A 25432-nucleotide genomic window follows, 5' to 3' on the forward strand; every position below is an offset into this window, starting at 1 on the left:
CGGGGCCGGGCCGTGCCGGCCGAGCAGGGCGGGGAGGCCCCACCGCCGGTTCCCCCTTTGCCCGGCGTGTGATTGGCGGCGGCTCCGGAGCTGCCTACCGCCGGCCATGGAGCCTCCCCTCCGGCCCCCGACCCGCTCCGCTTCCTGCTGAGGAGAACACCTGTCCGGAGCGGGGCCGCGGCCGCGCACTGCGGTGAGTAGCGCCGTTCCGGGGCCGCAGCCGGACCCCGCCTTAGGCCGGCGCTGCCCGAGGCCGAGGCCCGCGGCTGACCGGGGCTGGGCGGCTCGGCCGGGGTCCTGCAGCGCAGCTCCGCGGCCCGGCCTCCGCGGCGGGCAGAGGCGAGCGGTCTTGGGCTCCTTGCCGGGCTGCGGTGGGCTCCGCGGCTCCGCTCCTCCCGCGGGTGCTCGGCCCTGGGCGCCATCTCGAGCTGGCACGGCCGCGGGGCGCTCTCGGCCCGGCCCGGCGCTGGCTGGTGGCTCGGCCTTGGCTCCGCGCTCCCGGCGGTGCCCGGCCCGGGTCAGGCGACGCGCTCTGCCCTGAGAGCCCTTCCAGTGGCTCTGCTGAGTCGTTAGTCAGCACTGCAGTCCGCAAGGCAGGGGCTGAGTGTGTCTGAGCATGGCTGGTGCTTCGCGCTGTGTGGCCTCGGTGCCGAGTTAGGGCTTGGCCTGACGAAGAATTGTAGGATTGATGCGAAACTCTCCAAGTGAAATTATTGGTACGCTGACCCAAACTGTGCCAAGTGGGCAATCAGCCTGTGCCCTTAACGTCTGCAAGTAAGCTATACTACGCATAGAGTTTAAACAATAAATAACTGTATTTTGTCATCAAACAAATACTAATCTCTTGTGTGACCCAGTACGTATAAATCATAAACTTTCCCTGACAAAAAACATGTCTGAAATAATAGCTTAGGGCATTCTGGAGCTGGTGTTCTCTGTAGATCCTGCCCACGGCAGGGAGTTTGACCTAGATGATCTTTAAGGTCTCTTCTAGCCCAAGCCATTCTGTGATTGTATGATCCCATGATACAGTTTAACATCAGTATTTGGAAAAATGGGTGCAACTTGAAATGACAGTGTGTTACTGCAGGAGCTGGAGCTGTGATCCTTGGGTTTTCAGATCCTGCATTGTTTTAGAAGTAAATTACCCATCACTGACGTTAACTGGTTAGCCAGAATTCTTCCAAACTTCCTATCTTTATTTTTGGAACCAGCTAGAAGTTGCTGTTTGTTCCAGTTTTGGGTATCTGCCAGATAGAGAACTTTAGTAGAAACCAAAATATGCAGAAGTCCTTCAGAAAGTCTTGGAGGTCCTGAAAATATCACAGTCCCCCTAGAATTATAGTCAGATTCATTCTACAACCTCCTGTTAAGCTGTATCTGCTGATCAGTATACTTTTTGATGCAAAAGGCTGCTATATTATCCGTAATGTTTACTTGCTAATGGAAGGAACTTGTGTTGATTTAATCCCAGTGAGAGTTGGTAGTTGCTAGTGGATTTGACAGAAGACCCAACCAAGACAGTTCTTTTAGCTGTCTTCATGCTTAACATGTTTGTGCTGCATCTTGCCTGCATTGCTCACGACCGCGCGTAATGTGTATATAGGAAGATAAATTTTACTCTTATACATTAAATGCAAAGCAGTCTCCAGCTAAAAAGCAATGCTGGCATGTAGATGTAGCGTGCTGCTTGGAAACCTTTGGGTCGTGTCATTTATGTGGATTTTTTTCTTTATCTTTACAGTTAGCTTTATCTCAAAGTGTCAGTGTACTTGAATCATTATTGTATTTGCATAACATACAATTCTTGCTTGGATAGTGCCTATTTTCCTGTAGATTATTTTGTCTGAAGAGGAGATCGCAGTCATGTGAAAAGACTAATTTAAAGCATTTTCCATATGGTGTATTAAACTAAAAGCAGAAACTAGTAGAAAAATAAGTGTAAGTGGTAAAGAATAAGCAGTAGTAAAACTCTTACACAGTCTTAACCAGGCAGGGAAGTTTGGCAGGTGCACTGATTCAGTATCATTATTTATAATATTTCAGTGTCTGTTACTGTGAACAGCAGTGGTCCCATTCCCTTCCCTGTCTTACCACCCCTTCAACTGGTGAGTCAGATCAAGGAACTGATCCAGCTGAAAATTAACCAATCTTTTCTGTTGTTGTTGCAGTCAGTTTGCTGACCTGAGTGAAGAGGTGGGAACTTGGTGGGAGATGGGAGTGAACCTGTCTAGTAACCTGTAGTTACCTTGTACAGGCCCACCTCCTCCTGTGTTCTCTTGTACCTTCCAGGATTTGTGGGCCAGTGGTAGGATGCTTCAGTGTGTTACATGGAAATTGAGACTTGATAAAGCCTCCTAAGAATTAAAAAAACAAAGGAGTTAATTTAAAATATTTTTTGGTGTTGTTGGAATAGGCATATAGAAACATCCATACTGGAAGTAATGCTTAGGCATGACAAAGGTTTTAGGAAGTTATTTTAAATGATTCTCAGTTCTAAACAAAGAAGTTTCCTGATGCATATGTGTGAGGAAATCTGTCCCATGCCCACTCATGGATTAGCAGGAAATTGTTACAATTTTGGTGTCAGCTTAAGTAAGAGTGGGGACACATGTGTTTGTCACTACACAAACACAGGCTAGAGATGGTCATCATTCCAAGAACTGACTTCTGAAGCTGATGGAGCTGGGCCAGAGATGAAGTTGGATATCTATACTGAACTAGACGTGGCAGGTCACAACCCAAATGAATGTGGGAGAAGAGTCTTGTATGGGCAGCTACACAGGTGTCACACACTTGGCACAGTATCTAATGCAGTTTTCTGGGGAATATCTGATTCTTTCATACCCTTTCTCTGCTAGTAGGTCCTAAAAGGGGATGAAACTGTCAGTCACTGTAGTTGCGCAGCATATGGAGTAATTCTCTGCAGCATGAGGCAGAGATGCTTCATTTGAATGTCTTGACAGTGTTGATCAGTGGACTAGTGCTGGAATAACTTTTCAGGAGAATGAATATATGTGTATATGTGTTTGGAAAATTTATCCTTAAGTACCTATCGCAAAGTGGCAAAATAAGACGTTTTCAGCAGGCATGCTTTCTTAGGTCTGTCAAAAAACAATGAAACTGTAACGAGTCCAGGTTTACTTAGTAGTGCCATCAAAAAGACATCTACAATGAGAGATACTTGTAAGAAACATATGTATCCTGTTGGCATGAGAAACCTCCCTGCAAATAGCTCACATTTAAAAGAAGAAAAATGCATTAAATAGATGACTGTATTATGTTTTTTAGAAATAGCACTTCAAAATTCAGACTTTGGAAGAATGCTGCAAAGTCAAGCTCTCAGAATTAAGGTTGAAAGTCTGTAGTTAAAATTCTTCCCAAATCTTAAGTTGTCTTTTCTAGTGGGTTTCACCGTGTGCTTGTAATCATAACTGCATGAATTAAAAGGATGAGGAGGTAGATTGCCCAGTGATTCTGTTGTTGAGGTTACTGTGCAAGATCCTTGGAATATACCATCTCCATGTGACGGTTATACGAAGATTGGCTTAAAAAAACCTGTAACTAACATATGCTAGGAGTCCTCAAAGTGCTACCATCAGGCAAATAAAAATAAGGAGGCATTGCAGATCTAGTTTTCTTTTGTCTAGTATTTTTATTCAACTCTTAAAAAGTAGTTAAACTCTTTAAAATATACTCCATCTTCATGCTGACATTAAAAATATTTTATTTAGATTCATTAGTTTTATTGCCCAAATTATTTTTAGCTGTTTTAGCCTGTGCTAAAGACAGGCTGTAAGTGTGCCTTCTCTGCACGTGTGTTAAAATTACATTGCTCTACTGTAAGTGTATTTTTACTGTTACAACAGGAAAAGCATTCTGACTTTTTTTAAAATGAGCAATCATACGTGTAATCGACTTGGTTAAAACTTCCTTCCTGCTAAGTGCAGCACTTCCTTTGCATCTGGATAGGAGGGCGAGCAAGAAAAGCAGAAGAGCTTAAACAAAGAATTTTTTGTATGAATGATCTTCCTTTGAAAAATAGGAACTTCAAAAATTAAACAAATGAGTCGTCTTCGGCAATTCAGCCTTTATTTAATAAGCAGGTAATAATTCCTTGTGTTTTGTTAATTATAGAAGTGGTGTCCACAGTTTGCTTTCCGGGACTTGAAAAAAGAGTTGTAGTTAGTGCGTTAGATTGTTTTAGCTTAACATGTTTTTATCTTCTTGTTCTGTTATCTGCTGAGGCATCATTACATCAGCGTGTTTTAGTTTTTCTAGTAGTTAGAGAAATATTTTTTTGTATAAAGCTTTATCTGAAAAAGATGTTTCATATGTCACTGTAAGTTAGTGAAAGAAAACTCAGTAGGCGGCTTGTGCAAGTGCATCTGGTCTTTCCAACCTCTTGGTGAATAATTTCCACTTAAACTCACGTCGACTGAACAATGTTAAACTGTGAACAAAAATAATTTTGGTTTACTGAAAACCAATGAGGTACAGGGTAATAAAATGTCATAGAATCATAGAATGGTTTTGGTTGGAAGGGACCTTAAACTTCATGTATTTCCAATCCCCAGCTTAGGAGTTTTTTATTCTGTAACAAAGTAATAGTTTATGTTGGAAGTGCTTGCTTTTAAAATTGTTGTTTGTTGTAAGTTTGGTGAGTGGTTTGATTTTAAAAATCACATCTAAAGATATTGGACTTGAAGAATTCAGATGCATGTTAAACGTCTGTCTTAAGAAACAGGCTTTTGAATATTAAGGAATGTTTTTGGTGCAAGTCCTTATTCATCATCACGAAAAAGAGAGGTAGAGGAAAATGAGTCTGGTCTGAAAATTAATTGTTTGTTTTGCCATTTTCTGTCTTTCCTGGAACTTGGTAGGATAGTGCTCTGTTCATACACTTTACGGTGTCTTTTGATCTCTATGAAAATCCACCTCTATTAATACCAACAATGTCAAAAAAGAAGAATCAGTGTTTGATTAAATAGAAGCAAGAGCAAGTCACTATGGCAGAAATACACTGTCAGACTGCTTATCCTCAGTGAAATCTGGGAAGGCTGTTTAAAAGCTCTATTTTAATTATTTAATCATTGGGTTGTTGGTTTTTTTTTTTTCTTATATTTGGTTTTGAATTGAAAAGATCACATCTGGAGTGGTTTATATAAAGCAAGTATTTATGACCAGAAATTAAGGGGAAGAGGAAATCTAAAAAACATGTAGCAGGATTCTGACTGATCTGTGTTTTTAATCATGAATAAGTAAAAAATAACAGTAAAGAAAAAATGTAGATGAGAAAGCAATCAAATGTTTTTATGTTTTGCTAGATTTCTTCTGGCATGGAGTTGGGTGACTATGAACAGCCTGTTGTTATGAGAGAAGAAAACAAACGAAGGAGAAGAAGAATGAAACCTCATTGTACATCGAGTAATTTGTCTTCAATGGAACTGATATCCATTGAGTTCATTTTACCTACAAGCAATAAACATACTAAAGTACCGGAAATGATGTTACTCGAAATAGCTGGAAACTGTACTGTTGAGCAAATGAAAGCACAAATTTGGATGCGTGCAATAGAGATGAGTCAAACCACAGACTTCTACCATGCATTCACCCCCGATCAGTTTGTTCTCCAGTATCAGAAGAAGGGGCAGTGGTATGAAATTTATGATAAACATCAACTATTACAGACGTTAGACTGCATACTGTACTGGAAAGTGTTACAGAAGAAAGTAGGCAAGATATATGTTGTCCAGAAACAAAAACCATCAGAAGAAGTTCAGGAGTTTCAGCGGCAGCTTAATGATTTAATTGGTTATGATGTTACTGATGTAAGCAACGTGCACGATGATGAACTAGAATTTACCCGACGCAGATTAGTCACTCCACGAATGATAGAGGTAGCCTGTAGAGATCCCAAATTGTATGCAATGCACCCATGGACCACATCTAAGCCACTCCCAGAATATTTGTTTAAAAAGATAACCAATAATAACATTTTCATAATCATACATAGAGGAACAACGAGCCAAAAAATTAAAGTGTCAATAGATGACACTCCAGATATGATTCTCCATAGCTTTTTCACAAAAATGGCAAAGAAAAAATCCTTGATGGATATTCCTGAAGATCATAGTGAACTGGATTTCGTTCTTAGGATTTGTGGCAGAGATGAGTACATTACTGGAGACACCCCCATCAAAGATTTTCACTGGATAAGACAATGCCTTAAGAATGGGGAAGAAATCCACCTTGTGTTAGACAACCCCCCTGACCCAAGTGAGGATGAGGTGCAGAAGGAAGAGTGGCCCTTGGTGGATGACTGTACAGGAGTTACAGGATATCACGAACAACTGACAATAGATGGAAAAGATCATGAGAGAGTCTTCACTATCTCTTTGTGGGATTGTAATAGGAAATTCAGGGTGAAAATAATTGGAATAGATATCCCAGTTTTACCAAGAAATACTGATCTTACTGTATTTGTGGAGGCTAACATTCAACACGGACAACAGCTCCTTTCACAAAGGAGGACTTCCTCAAAGCCTTTTACTGAGGAGGTTCTGTGGAATATTTGGTTGGAGTTTGATATCAAAATCAAGGATTTGCCTAAAGGAGCACTCCTGAATCTTCAGATATATTGTGGTAAAGCACAGGGATTGTCCACAAAAACAAACCTTCAGTCACATGAATCCCCCAACTCTGATTCAAAATGCAAAACTCAGCTTCTCTATTATGTGAATCTTTTATTGATAGATCACCGTTTCCTGCTACGAAGTGGGGAGTATGTGCTCCACATGTGGAAGATCCCAGGCAAAGGGGAAGAACAAGGAAGTATCAATGCAGACAAACTCACCTCAGCAACTAATCCAGATAAAGAAAACTCCATGGCTATCTCTATTGTGCTGGACAAATATTGTCACCCAATTGCCTTGCCCAAGCACAGGATAACATCTGACTCTCAGGGGGATAGGACACGAGCCGAAATGCCCAACCAGCTTCGTAAGCAACTTGAAGAGATCATAGCAACTGACCCTCTTAATCCACTTTCTCCTGAGGACAAAGAACTGTTGTGGCACTTTAGATATGAAAGCATAAAGCACCCCAAGGCATACCCTAAGCTTCTTAGCTCTGTCAAATGGGGACAACAAGAAATAGTGGCCAAAACGTACCAGTTGCTAGCTAAAAAGGAGGTGTGGGATCAAAGCACTTTAGATGTTGGACTCACAATGCAACTTCTGGACTGTAACTTTTCTGATGAAAATGTACGAGCAATGGCAGTTCAAAAACTGGAAAGTTTAGAAGATGATGATGTTCTTCATTATCTTTTGCAACTTGTGCAGGTAAGGTGTATTTGCATTTTTGATCTCTGGCTTCTGAGAATATTTACATTACCACATAACCATTCCCAAGCCAGCAAACAACCCTGTTTTTGAAGCCTTCAGTGTATGATCAAAGCAGTGGTAGTGACCAAACTAACCCAAAACACATTTTCTACTTTCACCTTTTGTCTGTATCATTATTTTTGTATTAACATTGCCTTGTGCCTTACAGTTTGCATCTTATGTCTACAGTGGTATGTTATGTTGTCAACATTTAACATGGCTGTGGTGGGAGCAAATCCTTACTGTGCTCTCTCTAATCCAGTTGTTGTCAGTTCTGAATCATGCTGAACTGATGAGCTGTTGGTCAGCTTTACCAACATTGAGGAAGAAAGTAAAGGTAGATGTTAACACAGCAAAGGCCCAAATAAAAGTCTGGGGTTGGATTTCAGGATGTGGAATGACAATGCAGTTATATAATGTGTGGCAGTGCTGTCAGTCTTGGAATTTTAAGGGGACCAAATTTATCTAGAAGGTTCTGAAATAATTAACAAGCAAATAAAAGTTTGTTATCTGTAGATAAAATTAATTCATTCTGGGAAGCTGAGTGGAAAAAAAAATGTGTTTTTATTGGAAATGAATCACCACTGTATTTATTTGAAGTACTTTGTGTGCAGTCTGCTAGGTGAAACGTCTGGAAAGTCGGCATCAGTTGTACAAGCAGATTGGTTGGTTTGTTTCTCACAAAGTGGGGCTGGGGCTGGGCTGGCTGTTGGTGGCAAAGTCCTATGGCTTCTGAGAGGTGGGACCTGCAGTCCTGCAAGGGAAGCGTGCTCCCCAGTGAAGTGGCAGTGCTGCGGCTTCCTGGGCCTGGCAGGTCTTTGGGTCGCGTGTGGGGCTGTCAGCCTGCAGAGCAGGAAATGCTTTTTTCAAAGAATCAGAGGACAGAATTGGCATTCAAAAAAACAAACAAACAAAAAAAAACACCAAAAAAACCAACACCCCCCAAAAAAGGAAATGTTGCAACCTGGGAACTGGTGGGACGGGTCTTTTCATTTCCATGTGTTCCGAGGGCCCTGGTTGCTGAAAAATAAAGTTCATTTTTCAGACTTTGCTGCACATTGGCAGTGCTTTAAAGAAACCTTGTTAGCGTTGTCTTCACTTGTCTGAAGATGAGGCTCCTCAGGCAGAATTGGTGTGCTTAGCATTAGCCAAAGGAACTGCGGTGGTTGCTTCCCAGACCTCCCACATTGCTGGGCTGGATTTGCTTGGCTGCAGCTCTGCAGTCTGCACGCAGCTCAGCAATTTCATTTTCCTCTGTACCTAAATTAGAGCATGGGATGGCGATTGGTCCGTATCAAAGTGCCTAAGAGAACGGGGGAAATATTCTTTTTAAAATTTCTTTTTGAGATTACTTGCTTTCTGGAGAGAGTTTTAAAAAGAATAAACCACTCTAAAGGTAAATTAAATGAGTGTAGTATAATTCCATCGTAGTTTAATTTCACCATGTCATTTTTAGTAAGAAATGTATCCAGATGTTAAAATACTGTCATCCTCAAAAGGGAAAAAAATACTAAGTCCCAGCTCTTACCTCTTAGCTGCTTCCTTGGGTTCTCTTCCGTGGTTAATTGCAGAGCACAGACCTTTGATACCATGCAGCCAAGTACTGACACTGCATTTTTCCGAGAATGAATGGATGCTTGGCGCTCCTCTGCTCTAGGAGGACATCTTGGCTGTCCGTCCTGAAAATAGTCATGACTTTTCACATGCGTGCCTTCACGAAAGCTTTACGGCTTCTTTCCCTGTGCATAGGGTGTTTCCATCCTACATCCCAGTGCAGGTGAGAATCGTGTTATTTCCCACCTGGTTTATCCCAAACGGAAGTAGCTATACCATAAATAAGTCCACTGAGCATCCAATAAGAGTCTGTGGCTATCTGTGATAAAATGTCACGAGGATAATTAAATCACAGCAAAATCCATTGAAAAACAAATACCAATGAAAAAGATCGCACTACTTCATGTGGCATTGTGTCAAGGCCTTCCATTGGTGAGCTGACCCAGCAAAGGTCCAAGAAGGGACCTGGGGAAACACTATCAAGCCTTTTTTTCATGGCTAGCTTTTATTATTCATATTCAAATACTTGTAATTGTCTCTATGCAGAAAAAATTGGATTGATTTTTTAAAAAATAATTATTTCCAAGACACAAGTATAATAAGGACAGTCATAAAACTTTTTTTTTAGTATCTCTTATGTTGAAATACATTTATAACTTTAATATAAGGAAGTTTTGTTTTGAAGCAGGGACCAGGCCTTTGGCTCTGTTTGATTCTTCAGTTGTTTTTCAGGAACGTGCATGGAGAACATTCAGCAGAATGTATTCCAGAATAAGGTCTTTGATAGCCTTCCTTGGGCCTGGAAGCAAATCTGTTTGAATGTATGTAATAGCCATTGCTTTTGAGTTCCTTATTGCAGTGAAAATAATATTTTTATTAGAAAACATAATACCTCATCAGGTCACACATGAAGTAAAGAATCTGTATATTTTACAATCAGTTTAAGACTGTAGGTTCTCCTTGTCTTTCCTAAGTAAGATGCAGTTGTTTGGGTGAATTAAACTATTGGGGAGTTAGTGTTGATGTTTTATTAATAAGGGAAGAACTATGTGCTGCAGTACATTTACAAGATATTTAATGAATTCAGCATAGCTCTGCTGATGGCTTGGTTGCTTCCTTGCAGGCTGCAGAACACAGTGATCTAGAAAGAATCATTATGCTGCATTGCATAGCTATCCCTGGAGGTTTGTGTACTGTGATGCTTCTGAAAGCTGAGCAGCTGCATGCTGTGGGCTCTGCACATCCCTTTGTTTGCCCTTAATCTCCCCACTGCCATGTCCTGGCTCTCTGTTTCCGGTACCTAAACCATTCACCAACCCTACTATCCATGCAAGGGATTTTATGACTCTTCCAGGGCTTGTTTGCTACTTATTTCCCTTTCTGTGTCTACATGCCTACCTTTCATCCCCTTTAGCCTCAGTATGATCCTCCTGTAAGTTTGAGTCCCTCATTCTGCAGGAAGGAAGCAGCTGGAGAAGGCACTTGGAGGGGTCACCAAGCTCCCCATCACAGCCCAGTGCCCAACCCAGAGCAGGGGTTAGGTTTTGTTTTGTAGACCAATTCACTTGGTTATTGTGGTGAGGGTGAGAATAACAGAACAAAATTCCTGACACTCCAAAAAAGTTGTAGACTTTGTTTCCACCCCATTTTGGCCGTGACTTGGCTATATCTGTGGGCTTGGTGCAGGGGAGTGTCCTCTGGAAGAAAAAATACGTATCTGTGCTCACAGTCATTGAAAAAAGCAGCTCTGCTAAACTCATCTTCTTAATTGTGTTCTTTCCTATAGAATAGGATTTGTATCAGAGCTTTTCTTCTCTTTTGTAGTCCACTGGGACTGAGGGTCAGAGTTCCTGAGATGAGGGGCACTGATAAGCTGCTCCTAGACTGTGGGAGCTGGGACACCCAGCGGGGAGCCCTGCTGCCCAATCCCAGTGTGCTGCATGTTGGCAGAAATGGTGCGCTCTTACTGAATATTTTAATAAAAGAATAATTACAAATACATTATTTCATTTGACAATAATCTTTCCAAGCATTCTCTGTGTCAATCAGGCTGCAGACTGTTTTCTCATCTTCCTAAGTTTTCCTACAGACTGCTGTTGTGCTGTTTCACTGGCAGTCCAGAACTCAGTCTCACCAGTTAGCTTGGCCCTGCCTTACTTACCATAGAATTGCAGAAAGATTTGGGTTGGAAGGGACTTTAAAGCACGCCTACCCCCAAGCCCTGCCGTGGGCTGGCTGCCCCCCACCAGCTCAGGCTGCCCAGGGCTCCATCCAACACAGCCTTGAGTGCCTCGAGGGATGGGGCACCCACAGCTTCTCTGGGCAGCTGTACCAGGGCCTCACCACCCTCTCAGTAAAGAATTTTTTCCTAACATCTAACCTAAATATGTCTTTCAGTTTAAAGCCATTTCCCCTTATTCTATCACTATCAGACTTTGTAAAAAGCCATTCCCCTCCTGCGTATAAGCTCCCTTCGAGTACTGGAAAGCCTCAGTGAGGTCTCCCCAGAGCCGCCTTTTCTCCAGGCTGAACAAGTCCAACTCCCTCAGCCTTTTTTTCATAGGAGAGGTGCTTCAGCCCTCTTACCATCTTCATGGTCCTCCTCTGGACCCACTCCAACAGCTCCTCATCCTTCCTGTGCTGGGGGCCCAAGACCTGGACACAGTACTCCAGATGGGGCCTCACAAGGGCAGAGCAGAGAGGGACAATCACCTCCCTTGCCCTGCTGACCACAGCATTAATCTGAAAAGAACCTGTTGCAGATAAAAGGAGTGTGCTGAATCCAGCAGAGAAGCATTGCTTTGTCTTTTCAACTTTGTTTCCTCAAAAAAAAAAAAAATGTTTTGTTATACTCTTTCTTACAGTAGTGCGTTCTGTACATGTGATCTGTGAAGTGTAAATGTAAGAGGGCCTTACATATGTTACTAACGTGTCTTCTCTCTATTTTTCAGGCTGTGAAATTTGAGCCATATCATGACAGTGCGTTAGCCAGATTTCTGCTGAAGCGGGGTTTGAGAGTAAGTACTTCAAATACCGCCAACTCATGCTGAGTTACTAGTGTTATGTCAATGAATTGTCTGTCATGTGTGCTAATCGTAATGTTTTTCTTCACCACCAGAACAAAAGAATTGGTCACTTCTTGTTTTGGTTTTTAAGAAGTGAGATTGCCCAATCTATGCACTACCAGCAGAGGTTCGCTGTGATCCTAGAAGCCTACCTTAGGGGCTGTGGAAAAGCAATGCTGCACGATTTCATGAAACAGGTTCAAGTCATTGAATTGCTGCATAAGGTCACAATGGAGATAAAATCAGTTTCTGCGGAAAAATATGATGTCACTTCTCAAGGTATTTATTAACAGACACTTCTTCATTTGTAATAATATTGTTCTTTTCCATTTAGCTTTGAAATCTAGGCATTGTATTGCCGAGGTTATTTAAAAATCATGGATAGATTACTGTCAAAGGGTGCCATTATTACTTCTTATAAAATGCCAGTGTAAGTTTATAGTGATTGAGCTAATAATACATTTGTTTGCTCTCTACACCCAAAATGATATTACAGAACTAACATTTTCCTTCTTTGACTTAGCTTCTTGAGCCTCATGCCATGCAACTGGAAAGTTAGAATCTTGTACATAATCCTTAGCTGAATGCCAGCACTGAAAAATAGAAGCAACCCAGGACGCAAATATTAACTGGAAATAAAGAGCAAAAAATGGCACAAGTCAAGAAACACAGCCTTACCCTGGGCAGTGCCTGCAACGCCCTTGGCAAGAGGAGTGGGGAGGAGTTCAGAGCAGTCTCTGCTAGGCCACAAGTAGCTGGTGGATCAGCCCTGAACATACAGAGCCCATCTTTGGTGCTCTGCAGCACGATGAATAGGAGTCCTGTGAGACAGATGTGACATTGTTATTTTCAGTTCCTGTAAGCACTGCTTTGGCCCCATGCTTGGGTTATGCAATGCCTGTTTACCTCAGCATTTTCCTGCCCCTTTTTTTTTTTTTTCAAGTGACTTCCTTAGAGGCATTTTTATTAAAATTCCTGTTAGTTGCTGAGATTTGGGACTAAGTGCAAGAGATGTATGACAATAATAAATTTTGTAAGCTGTAGAATTTCAGGGAGAGACATACCAGCTCTTCTGACATGTTCAGACCAGTATATTCTAGACCACAAAGTCCTTGGTTCAAAAGTCATTCCTGTTCTTATTGGGAAGTTTCTGGGATGGTATTTGAGATGCAGCTGTAAAAAAGTAAGGAGAAAGCTGGGAAAGTAAGGAGACCACTGAGGAGCTGACTGCTGTACTTATTGGCTCTCAGGAGGTATCCTTCAGGGCTGAAGATTTCTGTATCAAAAACGTGGTATAAACACAGAGCATTGGGTACTGCCTTTGTAATTAAAATTGTTTATATCACTCAAAAAATTTATTTGTAATTGCATCAAGTGTAACAGGAATATGCATTTGTTCTTTAATATACAATATGTTATCAGTTATATGTAGTGTGAATTTTGAAGCTCACTAAATGCCTATACAATATTCTTTCTAAACGGCATTTTGAGTGCCTCTACAAGTGCTATATAATCTAAGCAGATTTGGTCAGATCCTCATGTTTCAGAAAGGAACTTAGGGCCTTGCAGGTGTACATGTCTGTAGCAGCAATGGTTTCCTTAGTACATTATCTTTGAAGAATACGTGGGAAAAGAAGAAAAGTTTCAAGAGAAAGCAATCCCTTTAGCACCCACCAGATTTTGAAATTAAAGAATCTCTGTATTTAATCTACAGCAGAACAGTTTAAGAGGTCTTATGTAATTGACATTTCCACTGAATAAGGCTTCCATTCAGACTGTCCTACTAATGATACATCTAGTTTAATTTATTCTCAGATAACTGAGGATACAACTTTTTCTATAGGTATCCTGAACTTCTTGAATTTTTAAAAATGTATTTCCTACACTTTCTTTTTTAGTTTATTGCTTCTTTTTTTTTGCCACATCATTTCTATCCTCTTTTTATATTTTAAGTCTGAATGCTTTAAACTGTTTCATTTCATTCTCTCTTGCAGTCTCATCTAATTTTTATAGACATATTTTTCTTCCTTCAGTGCTTGTGGTTTTTTTTATTTTTTTAATAAACTACTTTAAGGCCTGTGGTATTCTAGTAGCAATCATGTCATCAAACTTACTTTCACTTTACTTGTAGACTCTTTCTTTATATTAAAAACATAGCAAGTAATAATAATAAATAAAATCTTAAGAATACAGCATTACCAGCTTGTATTGGATTGTCTGCTTTCATCACCATTCTGTTAGATGATTTGTCATCCCTGTATGTGTATGTGCAGCTGTTTCTTCTCTCAAAGAAGAAACACTTCTCTTAAAATACACATTACTTTCTTCTTAAGCTAGATTAACTTGGAAATTGGTTTAGGAAGTGCTTTGACATGTGTATTAAAATTAGCTAACACCTAATTTTTACTCATTTCAGTTGGTCAGTATACAGTTTTCAAATTACATTGTCTGACATTATGAGAAGACTTACTGAAATCAGGCTAGATTTGTGAAAGAGATCAGTAGTTAAATTTTAGAAAGCTTTTGCATGACTTAGGTTGCCACAACCTAGTTTATTCTTAGGAAAGTTGTCTAATTATATTGTTCACTTATTAGCTCCTCTATCTCGCTGACAGATTTTAATTATTTTTTTATTTTTACCAGAGTACATATCATATCAGTCACCAAATTTTCTTCTTACTGTAATATGAGATTTACAAGGTTGCAACAAGAAAACTTAAATGAGAAATTCAGCATCTCTGTGGTTGAATTCCTTATGACTACGCTATACAGCGCTGCAAGAATTCAAAAGCCGTGAATCTGGCTGTAAGAGCAGTGAGATAGGTCAAAATAATACTGGTAAATGCAAGGTACTTCCAATTTCCCCTTCTCTCTGAGCCTTTGAGGTAGAATTTGAGAGTTTTCTTGGCAGTAATAAGGGCAATATATAAAAATATATTGTGTCGTGCTGTGTCGTTTTGTTTTTTTTTAAATGAAAGTTGAGTTTTTAATGTCATCTTTTCAACCCTGGAGATGGAATCTTCAGAGGAACATTGAGCACTGTGTGGTACTTTTGACACTGTGTAGACGGCCCATGAGTTGTAAGGTGCTTGAAGACTTTAGAGATCTGAAACAGGCCATTAATCATGGAAGTCAGAGTTATCCTCCATTCCGCAAAACAGAGTGTCCATAAGGAAAGCAGTTATCAAAATAGCTAAATAGAGGATTTGTTTTTAGCTAAATCATGATTCTTAACAAGTTCTGTAGTGCTTTTACTTCCAACTTCTGATTTTTAATGTGTTTTCTTACTTGCAATTGCAGTTATTGCTCAGCTTAGACAAAAACTTGAAAAACTACAGGGCAGCAAACTTCCAGAAAGTTTTAGAGTCCCATATGACCCTGGGCTAAGAGCAGGAGCCCTAGTGGTAAGTACATTTTGAATTTCTACAAATCCTTTTTGAGAAAAATGTCCTATCTGCAAGTATGTTTCCTTTGGTAAAAACGACTGAAGATCTTATTTTACTGTGAACACGATGACATTTCATGGCTTCAAAAAATTTTTCTTCCTAAAGCTAATATCATTTTTCTAAGTGTGATTATGTACTTTCATGCACTAAAAAAAAAAGCAACTCAAAAAATTATAATCATTAAGTATCAATTAAATCGAAGATTTAACAGGTGGCTGACTTCATTTTATATTAAATGCCCGTATAAAACCGTTTCAGCAGACTTCAGAGGTTTTGGAATGTTCAGTTTCAATTCCTATTTCCCACGTCTTACCTGAAAGATGTGTCTGACCTTCACATGTCCTTAAGGTTTATTCGAGACTTTGGTCTCACTAACACAAATGTTTACCCTGCCTATTTCTGATTTTTTTTCAATATCTTTGCTGACTGTGTTGCTTTTATTAAAAAATACATTAACATTTTGTTGGAAATATGTTTAGAAACACCTGCTTCCTCCAGTTCTGTCATGAGATTGTTGAGATCTGTGCCAACTCCTATGTTTTGCAGCTAAAAACATGATGAATAAATCAGCAGATATATTGTGAAAGTGGATTTGCTCTTGCAGCTACTATGCAATGTGAAATTTGGGTAGAGAAGCACAATGAAAGCTCTTTGGATGCACTTGGTGTGCAGCCTACAAGAAAAGAGTCCTTTGGTTTTTGTCTTAGCTAAGAAGAGATGAACCATCCAGCTTAAGGATCTACCAATCAGTGGAGTACTCATCTGGCTAACTGATAATTGTTTTCCAAATCTGTCCATGTTTCTGTTAAATAAACCCATGCTTTGGTAGATGGTCTGTAGCCCTGTTTGCCTTCACACTGAAAGAACTGAACACCTCCCAGCTGGGGACAACAGAGGTACTATTTGTACAGAAGTCAATTCAAACATTATTTACTTAGAAATACAAAATTTGTGATAACTTCGGAAACTTAAATAATAATAATTTTTAGTAGGTTTATATACGTTTAACTTTTAAAACTTATTTTGTTAACTTTTTGACAAAAACCATAGACTTCAAAATAAAACATCTTTCAGGCTTTTATAGTTTTCCTTCGCTTAGGTGTGAGCAGCCCTCCCAGGACCTTCCTAAGTACATGAAGCAATTGGTTTACAAAGGAAAGTAGCTATGTCCAAAAATACATGTAACCATTTTGGTACTTTTTTTTTTTTCATTAAGCTATATGAACAGAAATGTTTGATACAACATGTGATATTGGGAAGCTTTAACTTCATCTTCATTCTAACAAGTGTTACTTGTCCATAAGCTTAAAATCCTCACAGCCTGAAATTGGAATAGTTTAAACCAGATATTAGTAGCAAAACCAGTGTTTCTAGTAAGTTTGAAGATTTAACAATTTTTTTGCCTTTTAATAGAAATAGTGATAAAAACTGTTTTCTTTTAAACTACAAGTTCAGAACCTCAGTCTATGAGACATGAATATTCTGAAATACTCTTTCCTGATATCATCAGTTCTGTCAGCTCTCAAACACTGGTGTGTAAATGCTTTTATTATTTTAGGTGGTTTTACTGTACATAATTATTTTCAGTAATGAACCAGGAATTCCAGAATAGAAAGTATTTCATACCACATTTGTACAAGACATAATTAGTTGAGTAACCATTTGAAATAGTACAATTTGAGTAGTTTCATTGCTAAACTTCTCAAGATCAAAAAATTAGTAAAACTAAACGAGTGTTTATTCTGTTATTTTATGAATTACTGTATTAAATTACTTTCACAAATGCCATTTTCCACATGAATCCGGCTGCACAATTTTCTAAGGAAATTGAATAAAATCAAGTACTCTGAAAAAACTGAGATCTCTAAAATTCACAGGGGTAGATGATATGGCAAATTGCATTGGACAACTGTTACTTTCCTGTTTTGCAAAGTATCTCAGAATGCTGTTGGGAGGTTCCATGTTTTTGAGTTTTTTCGAAAGCTCTTACTCCTGGCTTATAAGTTCTTTCTGTCTGTAGCAGATTTACAAGTTAAAATCAATTGCAGAGAGTCAAGGCTTATGTTTCCCTTCATCATGGGCTGTGTTAAAAGCTTTGCAGGTTCAGTGAGGTTTTCTCTGGCAATGGAATACCATTCTTTACATGTGTTTTCAGTGTGTTTCTTGTGGAATAACTGATTGGAAGTCGATAAACTACTCTCTAGCTGATGTGTAAGAAGGTTGATGTGTTGATGTTGGAGTGCAATGCCTAATGATAAGTTTGTCTTTCACAGATAGAAAAATGTAAAGTAATGGCATCCAAGAAGAAACCCCTCTGGCTTGAGTTTAAATGTGCAGATCCGACTGCTCTATCAAATGAAACCATAGGCATAATCTTCAAACATGGAGATGACCTCCGTCAGGACATGCTTATTTTACAGGTAAGATAGATAAAATGCTGTAGTCTAGGTATAAATTTAATATATAAATATTTTAAAATTGTTTTACTTTTCAGAGGAGTATACGCTGTCCACAAAAAATAGGAGGCTTTCATTTTTTAAGCTGTATGTCAAGCTGATAGCAAAACAGGATCTTCATCAATGGACAAGGGAAGAGCCACTGATGTCATCTATGTTGACTTAAGTAAAGCCTTTGACACGGTGCCCCACAACATCCTTCTCTCCAAATTGGAAAGATGTGGATTTGATGGGTGGATTGTTTGATGGATGAAGAACTGGCTGCAGGATCGAGTCCAGAGAGTGGCGGTCAGTGGTTCAATGTCTGGGTGGAGCCTGGTGACCCCAGGGGTCCATGCTGGGGCCAGTACTGTTTAATATCTTCATCAGTGACATCGACAGTGGGGACAAGTGCACCCTCAGCAAGTTTGCTGATGACACTAAGCTGTGGGGTGTGGTCAGCACAGTAGAGGGACGGGATGCCATCCAGAGGGACCTAGACAGGCTTGAGCAGTGGGCCCAGGTGAGCCTCATGACGTTCAACAAAGCCAAGTGCAAGGTCTTGCACCTGGGTCAAGGCAGCATCCACTACCAGTACAAGCTGGGGGATGAAAGTGCTGAGCACAGACCTGCTGAAAAAGACCTGGGGGTAATGGTGGATATCAAGCTGGACATGAGCCAGCAATGTGCTGAGAGAACTGGGGCTCTTCAGCCTGGAGAAGAGAAGGCTGCGAGATGACTTGATGGCAGCCTTTCAGTATCTAAAGGGGAGCTACAGGAAAGAAGGGGACAGACTCTTTAGCAGGGTCTGTGGCAACAGAACAGGGAAATGGCTTTAAGCTCAGAGTGGGTAGATTTAGGAAAAAATCTTTTACAGTAAGGTTGGTGAGGCACTGGAACAGGTTACCTAGTATTAGGGTTGATGCCCCGTCCCTGGAGACTTTCAAGGCAAGACTGGATCAGGCCCTGGGCAACCTGATGTAGCTGTGGTGTCCCTGTTCGTTACAGGGGAGTTGGACTGAACGTCCCTCAGAGGTCTCTTCCAACCCTAAGGATTCTATGATTTTATGATTCTTTTTTGTACTACTGTGTTTTAAGTTACTGTTACCTTTTCTTCCTGCCATATGCCACACATATTTAATATTTTGGTGTTCTAGAGAAGGAATCTGTTGTTTACTGCAAGATGGCTTGTTTTTTCTGATGAAGAAATTTTTCATTTATTTATGTGATAGGTGAAGTTACAGATGGAAAAAAAAATTGGTAGGTAGCATTGCTGTAGTAATAGTTCAGTGATTACTCTGACAAATGGGGTTATTAGCATTTGCAGGGATATTTATGGTGGAAAATGGGTGTACTTGCTAATGCGTTCAATCTCAGATCATGTAGAAATCATAGCAGACACTTATTAATACCTTGTAAACTGTAGAGATTGCCCAGGCACAGGGTAGGTTAGGAAATAAAAGCCCTGATTCTGTAACTGATAATCTTGAATGGCTCCACACCTTCTGTGTTCTTCTCTTAAGCCACAAAATAGACAAGTAAGTTTAGCCCCATTTCAGAAGTCTGGGCAGTGTTATTTGTCTGAGTAATAAATAATGTCTGAACAATGTAGATTAAATACTAGGAAGAAATTCTTTATGCTTAAGATGATGAGGCACTCTCAGGTGCCCAGAGAAGCTGCGGATGTTCTTTCTCTACAGAGAAGACCAGGTTTGGTGGGGCTCTGGGCAGCATGATCTAGTGAAAGGTGTCTCTGCTCATGGCAGAGGATTGGAACTTGATAATCCTTAAGGTCCCTCCCAGCCCAACCCATTCTGTGATTCTTTGTGTCTATGAACTTGTAATAACTTTGTGTAATCCTTGTTTTTACTAGATTCTTCGAATTATGGGATCCATTTGGGAAGCAGAATCCTTGGACCTTTGTTTGCTACCATATGGCTGTATTTCTACAGGGAACAAAATAGGTATGAGATCACACTTACTGTAATTAGAAATTCAAAATATCATAGTTAGAGCAGTTGAGTACAGGAGAAGTATTTAGTATGCACTGCAGTCCAGAAATCAACATCAATTTCTTTACCATTCTGTGAGCAACCTTCAGTTGTCTCTTAGCTGTAGTTTCTGCCCTTCTGATGGGTATCCTTATACTGCTAGACTTGCTTAAGTGATTGTGTTTCCTTCACTAATCCAACTGTTTGGATCCTGCTCTAAGTTTCTCTTTCATAACAATATTAGATATGAAAAAGTGGTAAAAGCAAGTGACTTCCTCAAGATGTGTTTTAATGTGTTAGTAAAGATGAAAGAGAGAAAAGAGTTAAAATAGCAAAACATTTGTGTTTTTTCCTGACCTGAAACTTCATACTCTATGCTACCTAGAAGCAGCAACATGATTTAATGGGATGTTCAGTCAGTACTCGTCAGTGAGCATGAGTTCATGCAGCAGAGATCATCTATTTTGTAGAATTCATAGTGGGAGAAGTCAAGGAGTTCCTTATGAAATTTCCTGGAGAACTGTGTCATGGTGTGTAGAGCAACCTGATCAGCTTGGGAGAAGTCCGTTTACATCCAGAGATACCAAACTGATACACAGTGTATACTTCCCAACGGCTCCGTGGCTCTCTGCTTTGGGTTTGCATGTATTATGCACCTTAGCACATCCACGTTGCAGTTTCCCAGTATTCAGGTAATACAGAATTGACTGTCACAGTTAATTCTGCTGACCAGTTGTCACACAGCTGGCTGGAGGAAAGCCTCCTCAGTGCAGAAAAATTGGCTGTGCCCAAATTAAGCTTTCGTGCTGAAAAGAATGCTTTGGCTGATAAAAACCATTTGTCAGCAAGATGGATTAGCAAGTACTGCTCTGCCATTTACTCAGATCTTGAACCTATGTAAAAATTAGCGAGTTTGTTAATTCCTGTCGTCTGTGTAGCTGGCAGTACGATAGGAACTGCATGGATTGATAAAATAATTATACTATAAATGCTGCTACTTTATCTCCCATGATCTCCAGCTTTTTAGTTGTTTTCTTTTTTAGCAATATATTTTGCTGTACAGATCAAAGAATGATAGACTGAGTCTCAGTAACATTAAGAACTCTTATAAACAAATATCTACAGTGTACTTCCTCTCCAAAAATTGCCACATAACACTTTTATCATTCTTTCTTTTGGCTTTAAGATTTCTCAGCAGTGCAGAAAACCCAAGCTCACTGATACGATACTTGGTAGTATGACACATAAGAGTTTCTTTTCTCCTCATACATGTGTTTAAAACTAAAATCATATTGATATTATTCTAGTAAAGTCAAAGGAAATGGTCATGATATATCAAAATACAAACTACACTAAAACTGTAAATATAGGTCATTTTTTTTAATCTTGTGTTATAACAAATGTAATGCTTTGACAGATTCCAGAATTTCTTTTCTTTTTTTTTTTTTTTTTTTTGGTTTAAAATCATCTTAATGATGATTTGGGAATCATCTGGAATGGGCTGCCCAGGGAGGTGGTTGAGTCACCGTCCCTGAAGGAGTTCAAGAAATGTTTAGATATAGCGTTGAGAGACATGGTTTAGTGGGGTTATTGGTGGTAGGTGGATGGTTGGACTGTGTGATCTTCTAGGTCTTTTCCAACCTAGCTAATTCTATGATTCTATGATTAAGGCAATGTAATATCTCAGATTAATGGAGGATAGTGTAGGAATTCTGCCAGTGACCGTGGCGTTCTTATATTCAACTTACAGACTTCAGTATTATTTCTTGAATTCTTAATGGGTTCCCCATTCTGTGATCTCAAGGAAATAATTGTTTATTTTTGTACATGCACTGGGGAGGGAGATGTAAGAATTCAGCATGCCCCCAGCACTGCGGTAGGGCCATGGTTAATCACATCGACGCTTCACTTCTGTGTGGTTTGCTGAAAATACCTGTAGCCTAAATTAGTAATACCCGGTGTGGGACACTTTGAAACACAGCTTATGCTTGTTTGGAACAAAACCAGTGAGTGGTGACATGCAAATTTTCTTTGACAGCATTTGTTGATGGTTTTCTTCCAAACTGCTTCTTCCCCTCCTCTTACTATTTCCAAGAAACTTGAGACAGTTTCTGTGTATTTGCACAAGAACAATACCTCATTTTACAATGAAAATTGGGAAACAGACAGATGTCTTACAGACTTCCTAACACCTGGCTGGTATCCCCTCCTGTGTAGATCTTTCTCAGTCTGCTGAAGACATCTGCATTCAATGCAGTTTGCAGTTCTGGAAATGTCCACTGCTGCTGCCAAATAGGCCTCAGGAGGAGGAACTTTCTCTAGCCTGTATCATGGGTGAACAGTCGTACCTTACTATCTCTCCTGTTGGCATGGCCTTATGTTCCTGGCTCTGTGAGGCAATTTTCACTACTTACTGTGCAGGGTCACTGCCAAATTTAAAAAGCTCAAGTTGGCACATAATGTAGAAGTCACCTGCCTCAGTACTGCAGATCCCCGGTAACAGACAGCGCTGTGCTTTTGCTGCTTTCTGCCTAGATGAATGCAGCTTAGTTGAGATCTGTCCCAGTTACTGAAGCCTTCTCTAGGACTAACAATACCTACTGAGAGGCATATCTGTATTGAGAAGGATCTGCCGGGAGAGATACGCTATTCCCAGCAGATAGTCGTTTTTTTGTTTGTTTGTTTGTTTGTTTGTTTATCAGGACACCTTCGAAATATTTGTTTAAGCAGAATAAGTTATACAACATTCTGTGTAGGTTTTGTACTGCTGTTTTAGCTCCACAGCGGGGAATGATCAGTAAATGGTTGTCATTAGCATCCACTCTAAAATCTGTAGACTTTTCACACTGCTAAGCTACAAGCTATGCTGGGAGAACTTGAAAATGCAAAGAAAAGCAGATGTCTCCTGTAACAGCTCTGCTCTCCTGGAGTCAAGAAGATATTCACCAGCAGAGGGAGATTTGTGAGCACAGGCAGAAGAAACCTTTCCAACAGCTGGAATGTGATCTGGAGCTCACTCCCAGGAGACAAACAACAGCTCGACAAACATAAACCAAAGTGCAAAGCTATTCAATTTAGTGGTGGTTTTCAGAGGTTGTATTTCCACAATAGTGTTGCTGTGGGCTCTGGCTGGCTTCAGCTGGGAGTGGGCAAGAGCCAGCATTGCTTGTAAAATAAGTGGATGCTCACAAGCTATGAAATTATGCAAAAGGTTTAAAAAGCACAGTTTAAAATAGTATGTTGTGTATTTTATATGCTTCGTTATAAATTCAATATAAATTCTAGTTTCTCCTTTGTTTTCTGTTAGGAATGATTGAAATTGTGAAAGATGCTACAACGATTGCCAAAATTCAGCAGAGTACAGTAGGCAACACTGGTGCATTTAAGGATGAAATACTGAACCAGTGGCTCAAGGACAGATGTGTCATTGAGGAGAAGGTGAGTTCTTTGAGTTTTCCTCCCTCAGTGTGGTACAGGGGGAAGGATCATGATGGGGGGAGGAATGTAAAACTCATGGGTTGAAATAAAGGCAGTTTAATATGAAAGAAAAGGAAAAAAAAAAAAGGAAAAAAAAAAAACAATCAACAAAAGATAATACACAAAACAAGTGATGTATAACACAATTGCTCAGTACCAGCTGACTGATGCCCAGCCAGTCCCCAAGCAATAAAAGGCCTCCCCAGCCAACTGCCCCAGTTTTATGGTTGAGTATGATGCCATATGGTATGGGACATCTCTCTGGCCAGTCTGGGTCGCCTGTCCTGCCTCTGTCCCCACCCTACTCCTTGTGCACCCCCAGCTCCTCACTGGCAGGACAGTGTGAGAGGCCAAAAAATTATTGACTTACTATAAGCACTGCTTAGCAACAACTAAAATATCCATGTGTAATCAACATTATTCTCATCCTAAATCCAAAACACAGCACCATACCAACTACTATGAAGAAGATGAATCTACCCTAGCCAAAACCAGGGCACAGAATTTTCGATTGCACCCTAGTAATTGAGAAGCATGGAGTCCACAATTATGTTTAGAGTTGTGTTACTTACATGAGTTTGAAGAATCCGTTCATTTTCCCTGCGCTCAGCTGTTAATGTCTGTGAAAGAGCCTTCTGCATCCAGCTGGCAGCCGGGCTTCAGAGTTATAAGACACTTTAGAAATGACTCCTTTGTCAGTGGTATTTAGAAGTGATACATGAGGAGTAGATTGAAAGGACATCTAGGAACACTGAGAGGCACTGTGGTTTTAGAGGACTGAAGTATGGATTTGGGTACTCATAACTCCTTTGCTTAGGTTCAGTGACCTGTTTGAGCTTTATTTTCTTGGAAAGTGTGGACTACTATACGCTAATTTTAATTGTCCTAGAGAGTACAGCCTATTCTCACAGCATAGCCAGTGCAGTGCAGGGCTGTGATCTTTATCTCTGCTGTGCAACAGTGTACTTTATAAGACAGTTTGTTTAACTTTTGCTTGATACACATCTACAGAAAGGCATATGAATTTGGGAATGACTATAAGAACGTTGCTAACACTGAAGCATTTAACATCTTTAAAACTATTTTTAGTTTCAGGCAGCGGTGGAAAGGTTTGTTTATTCCTGTGCTGGCTACTGCGTGGCAACCTTTGTTCTTGGAATAGGAGATAGACACAATGATAACATTATGATCACAGAGACAGGTGAGTTTGGGTTTTTGGGGGGAATTTCTTAGAAGCGAGGACTATCTACATCTCACTAGATTTATGTTTTAATCTAATAAATAATGCATGTAACAATGAATGAAGGTAAAGAATCCAGTTCTGTCACCATTGCTTTCAAATTCAGATACTCCTATGACATTGAAATCTATCATTACCCTCTTTGGGCCTTCATATAAGATCTAGATATTTATTTGATGGAGTAATGGCATCACTGGACAAAGGAAGGGCAATTGATGTTGTCTACCTGGACTTGTGCAAGGCCTTTGACGTGATCCTGCACCACACCCTGATCTCTAAATTGTAGAGATATGCAGCCTGGAGGCCAACAGCATCCTGAGCTGCATCAAAAGAGGGGTGGCCAGCAGGGAGAGGGAGGTGATTGTCCCTCTCTGCTCTGCCCTCATGAGGCCCCGTCTGGAGTACTGCATCCAGGTCTAGAGCCCCCCATACAGGAAGGATGTGGAGCTGTTGGAGCGGGTCCGGAGGAGGACCGTGAAGATGATCAGAGGGCTGCAGCACCCCTCCTATGAAAAGAGGCTGAGGGAGTTGGGGTCATTTAGATTGGAGAAGATAAGGCCCGTGAGACCTCATTGTGGCCTTCCTGTACTTAAAGGGAGCTTATACGCAGGAGGAGGTCGACTTTTTACACAGTCTGATAGTGAAAGGACAAGGGAGAATGGCTTTAAACTAAAAAAGAGGAGATTTAGGAAGAAATTCTTTACTGAGAGGGTGGTGAGACACTGCCACAGCTGCCCAGAGAAGCTGTGGGTGCCCCATCCCTGGAGGCGCTCAGGGCCAGGTTGGATGCAGCCGTGGGCAGCCTGAGCTGGAGGGGGGCAGCCAGCCCATGGCAGGGG

The 25432-nt window shown here is 40.4% G+C and overlaps 1 protein-coding gene across 2 annotated transcripts in view; it reads left to right on the plus strand.

Annotated features, from left to right (window-relative positions):
- Nucleotides 7-25432, plus strand: part of PIK3CG (phosphatidylinositol-4,5-bisphosphate 3-kinase catalytic subunit gamma) — a 35123-nt gene continuing 9697 nt past the window's right edge. The window contains exons 1-9 of one of the 2 annotated variants that reach the window (XM_021384583.1): nucleotides 7-193; nucleotides 5328-7343; nucleotides 11891-11956; nucleotides 12058-12283; nucleotides 15305-15408; nucleotides 17724-17870; nucleotides 19759-19849; nucleotides 23184-23314; nucleotides 24443-24554. In XM_021384583.1, coding sequence (XP_021240258.1) covers nucleotides 5340-7343; nucleotides 11891-11956; nucleotides 12058-12283; nucleotides 15305-15408; nucleotides 17724-17870; nucleotides 19759-19849; nucleotides 23184-23314; nucleotides 24443-24554 — 2881 coding nt within the window. In that variant the 5' untranslated portion in view covers nucleotides 7-193; nucleotides 5328-5339. Of the gene's footprint in view, nucleotides 194-3952; nucleotides 4107-5327; nucleotides 7344-11890; nucleotides 11957-12057; nucleotides 12284-15304; nucleotides 15409-17723; nucleotides 17871-19758; nucleotides 19850-23183; nucleotides 23315-24442; nucleotides 24555-25432 lie in introns of those variants that run through there. The other variant, XM_021384584.1, reaches the window with a different exon arrangement.

Source organism: Numida meleagris, chromosome 1 (genome assembly GCF_002078875.1).
Source record: "Numida meleagris isolate 19003 breed g44 Domestic line chromosome 1, NumMel1.0, whole genome shotgun sequence".
In the NCBI taxonomy this organism is placed as follows: Eukaryota; Metazoa; Chordata; class Aves; order Galliformes; family Numididae; genus Numida; species Numida meleagris.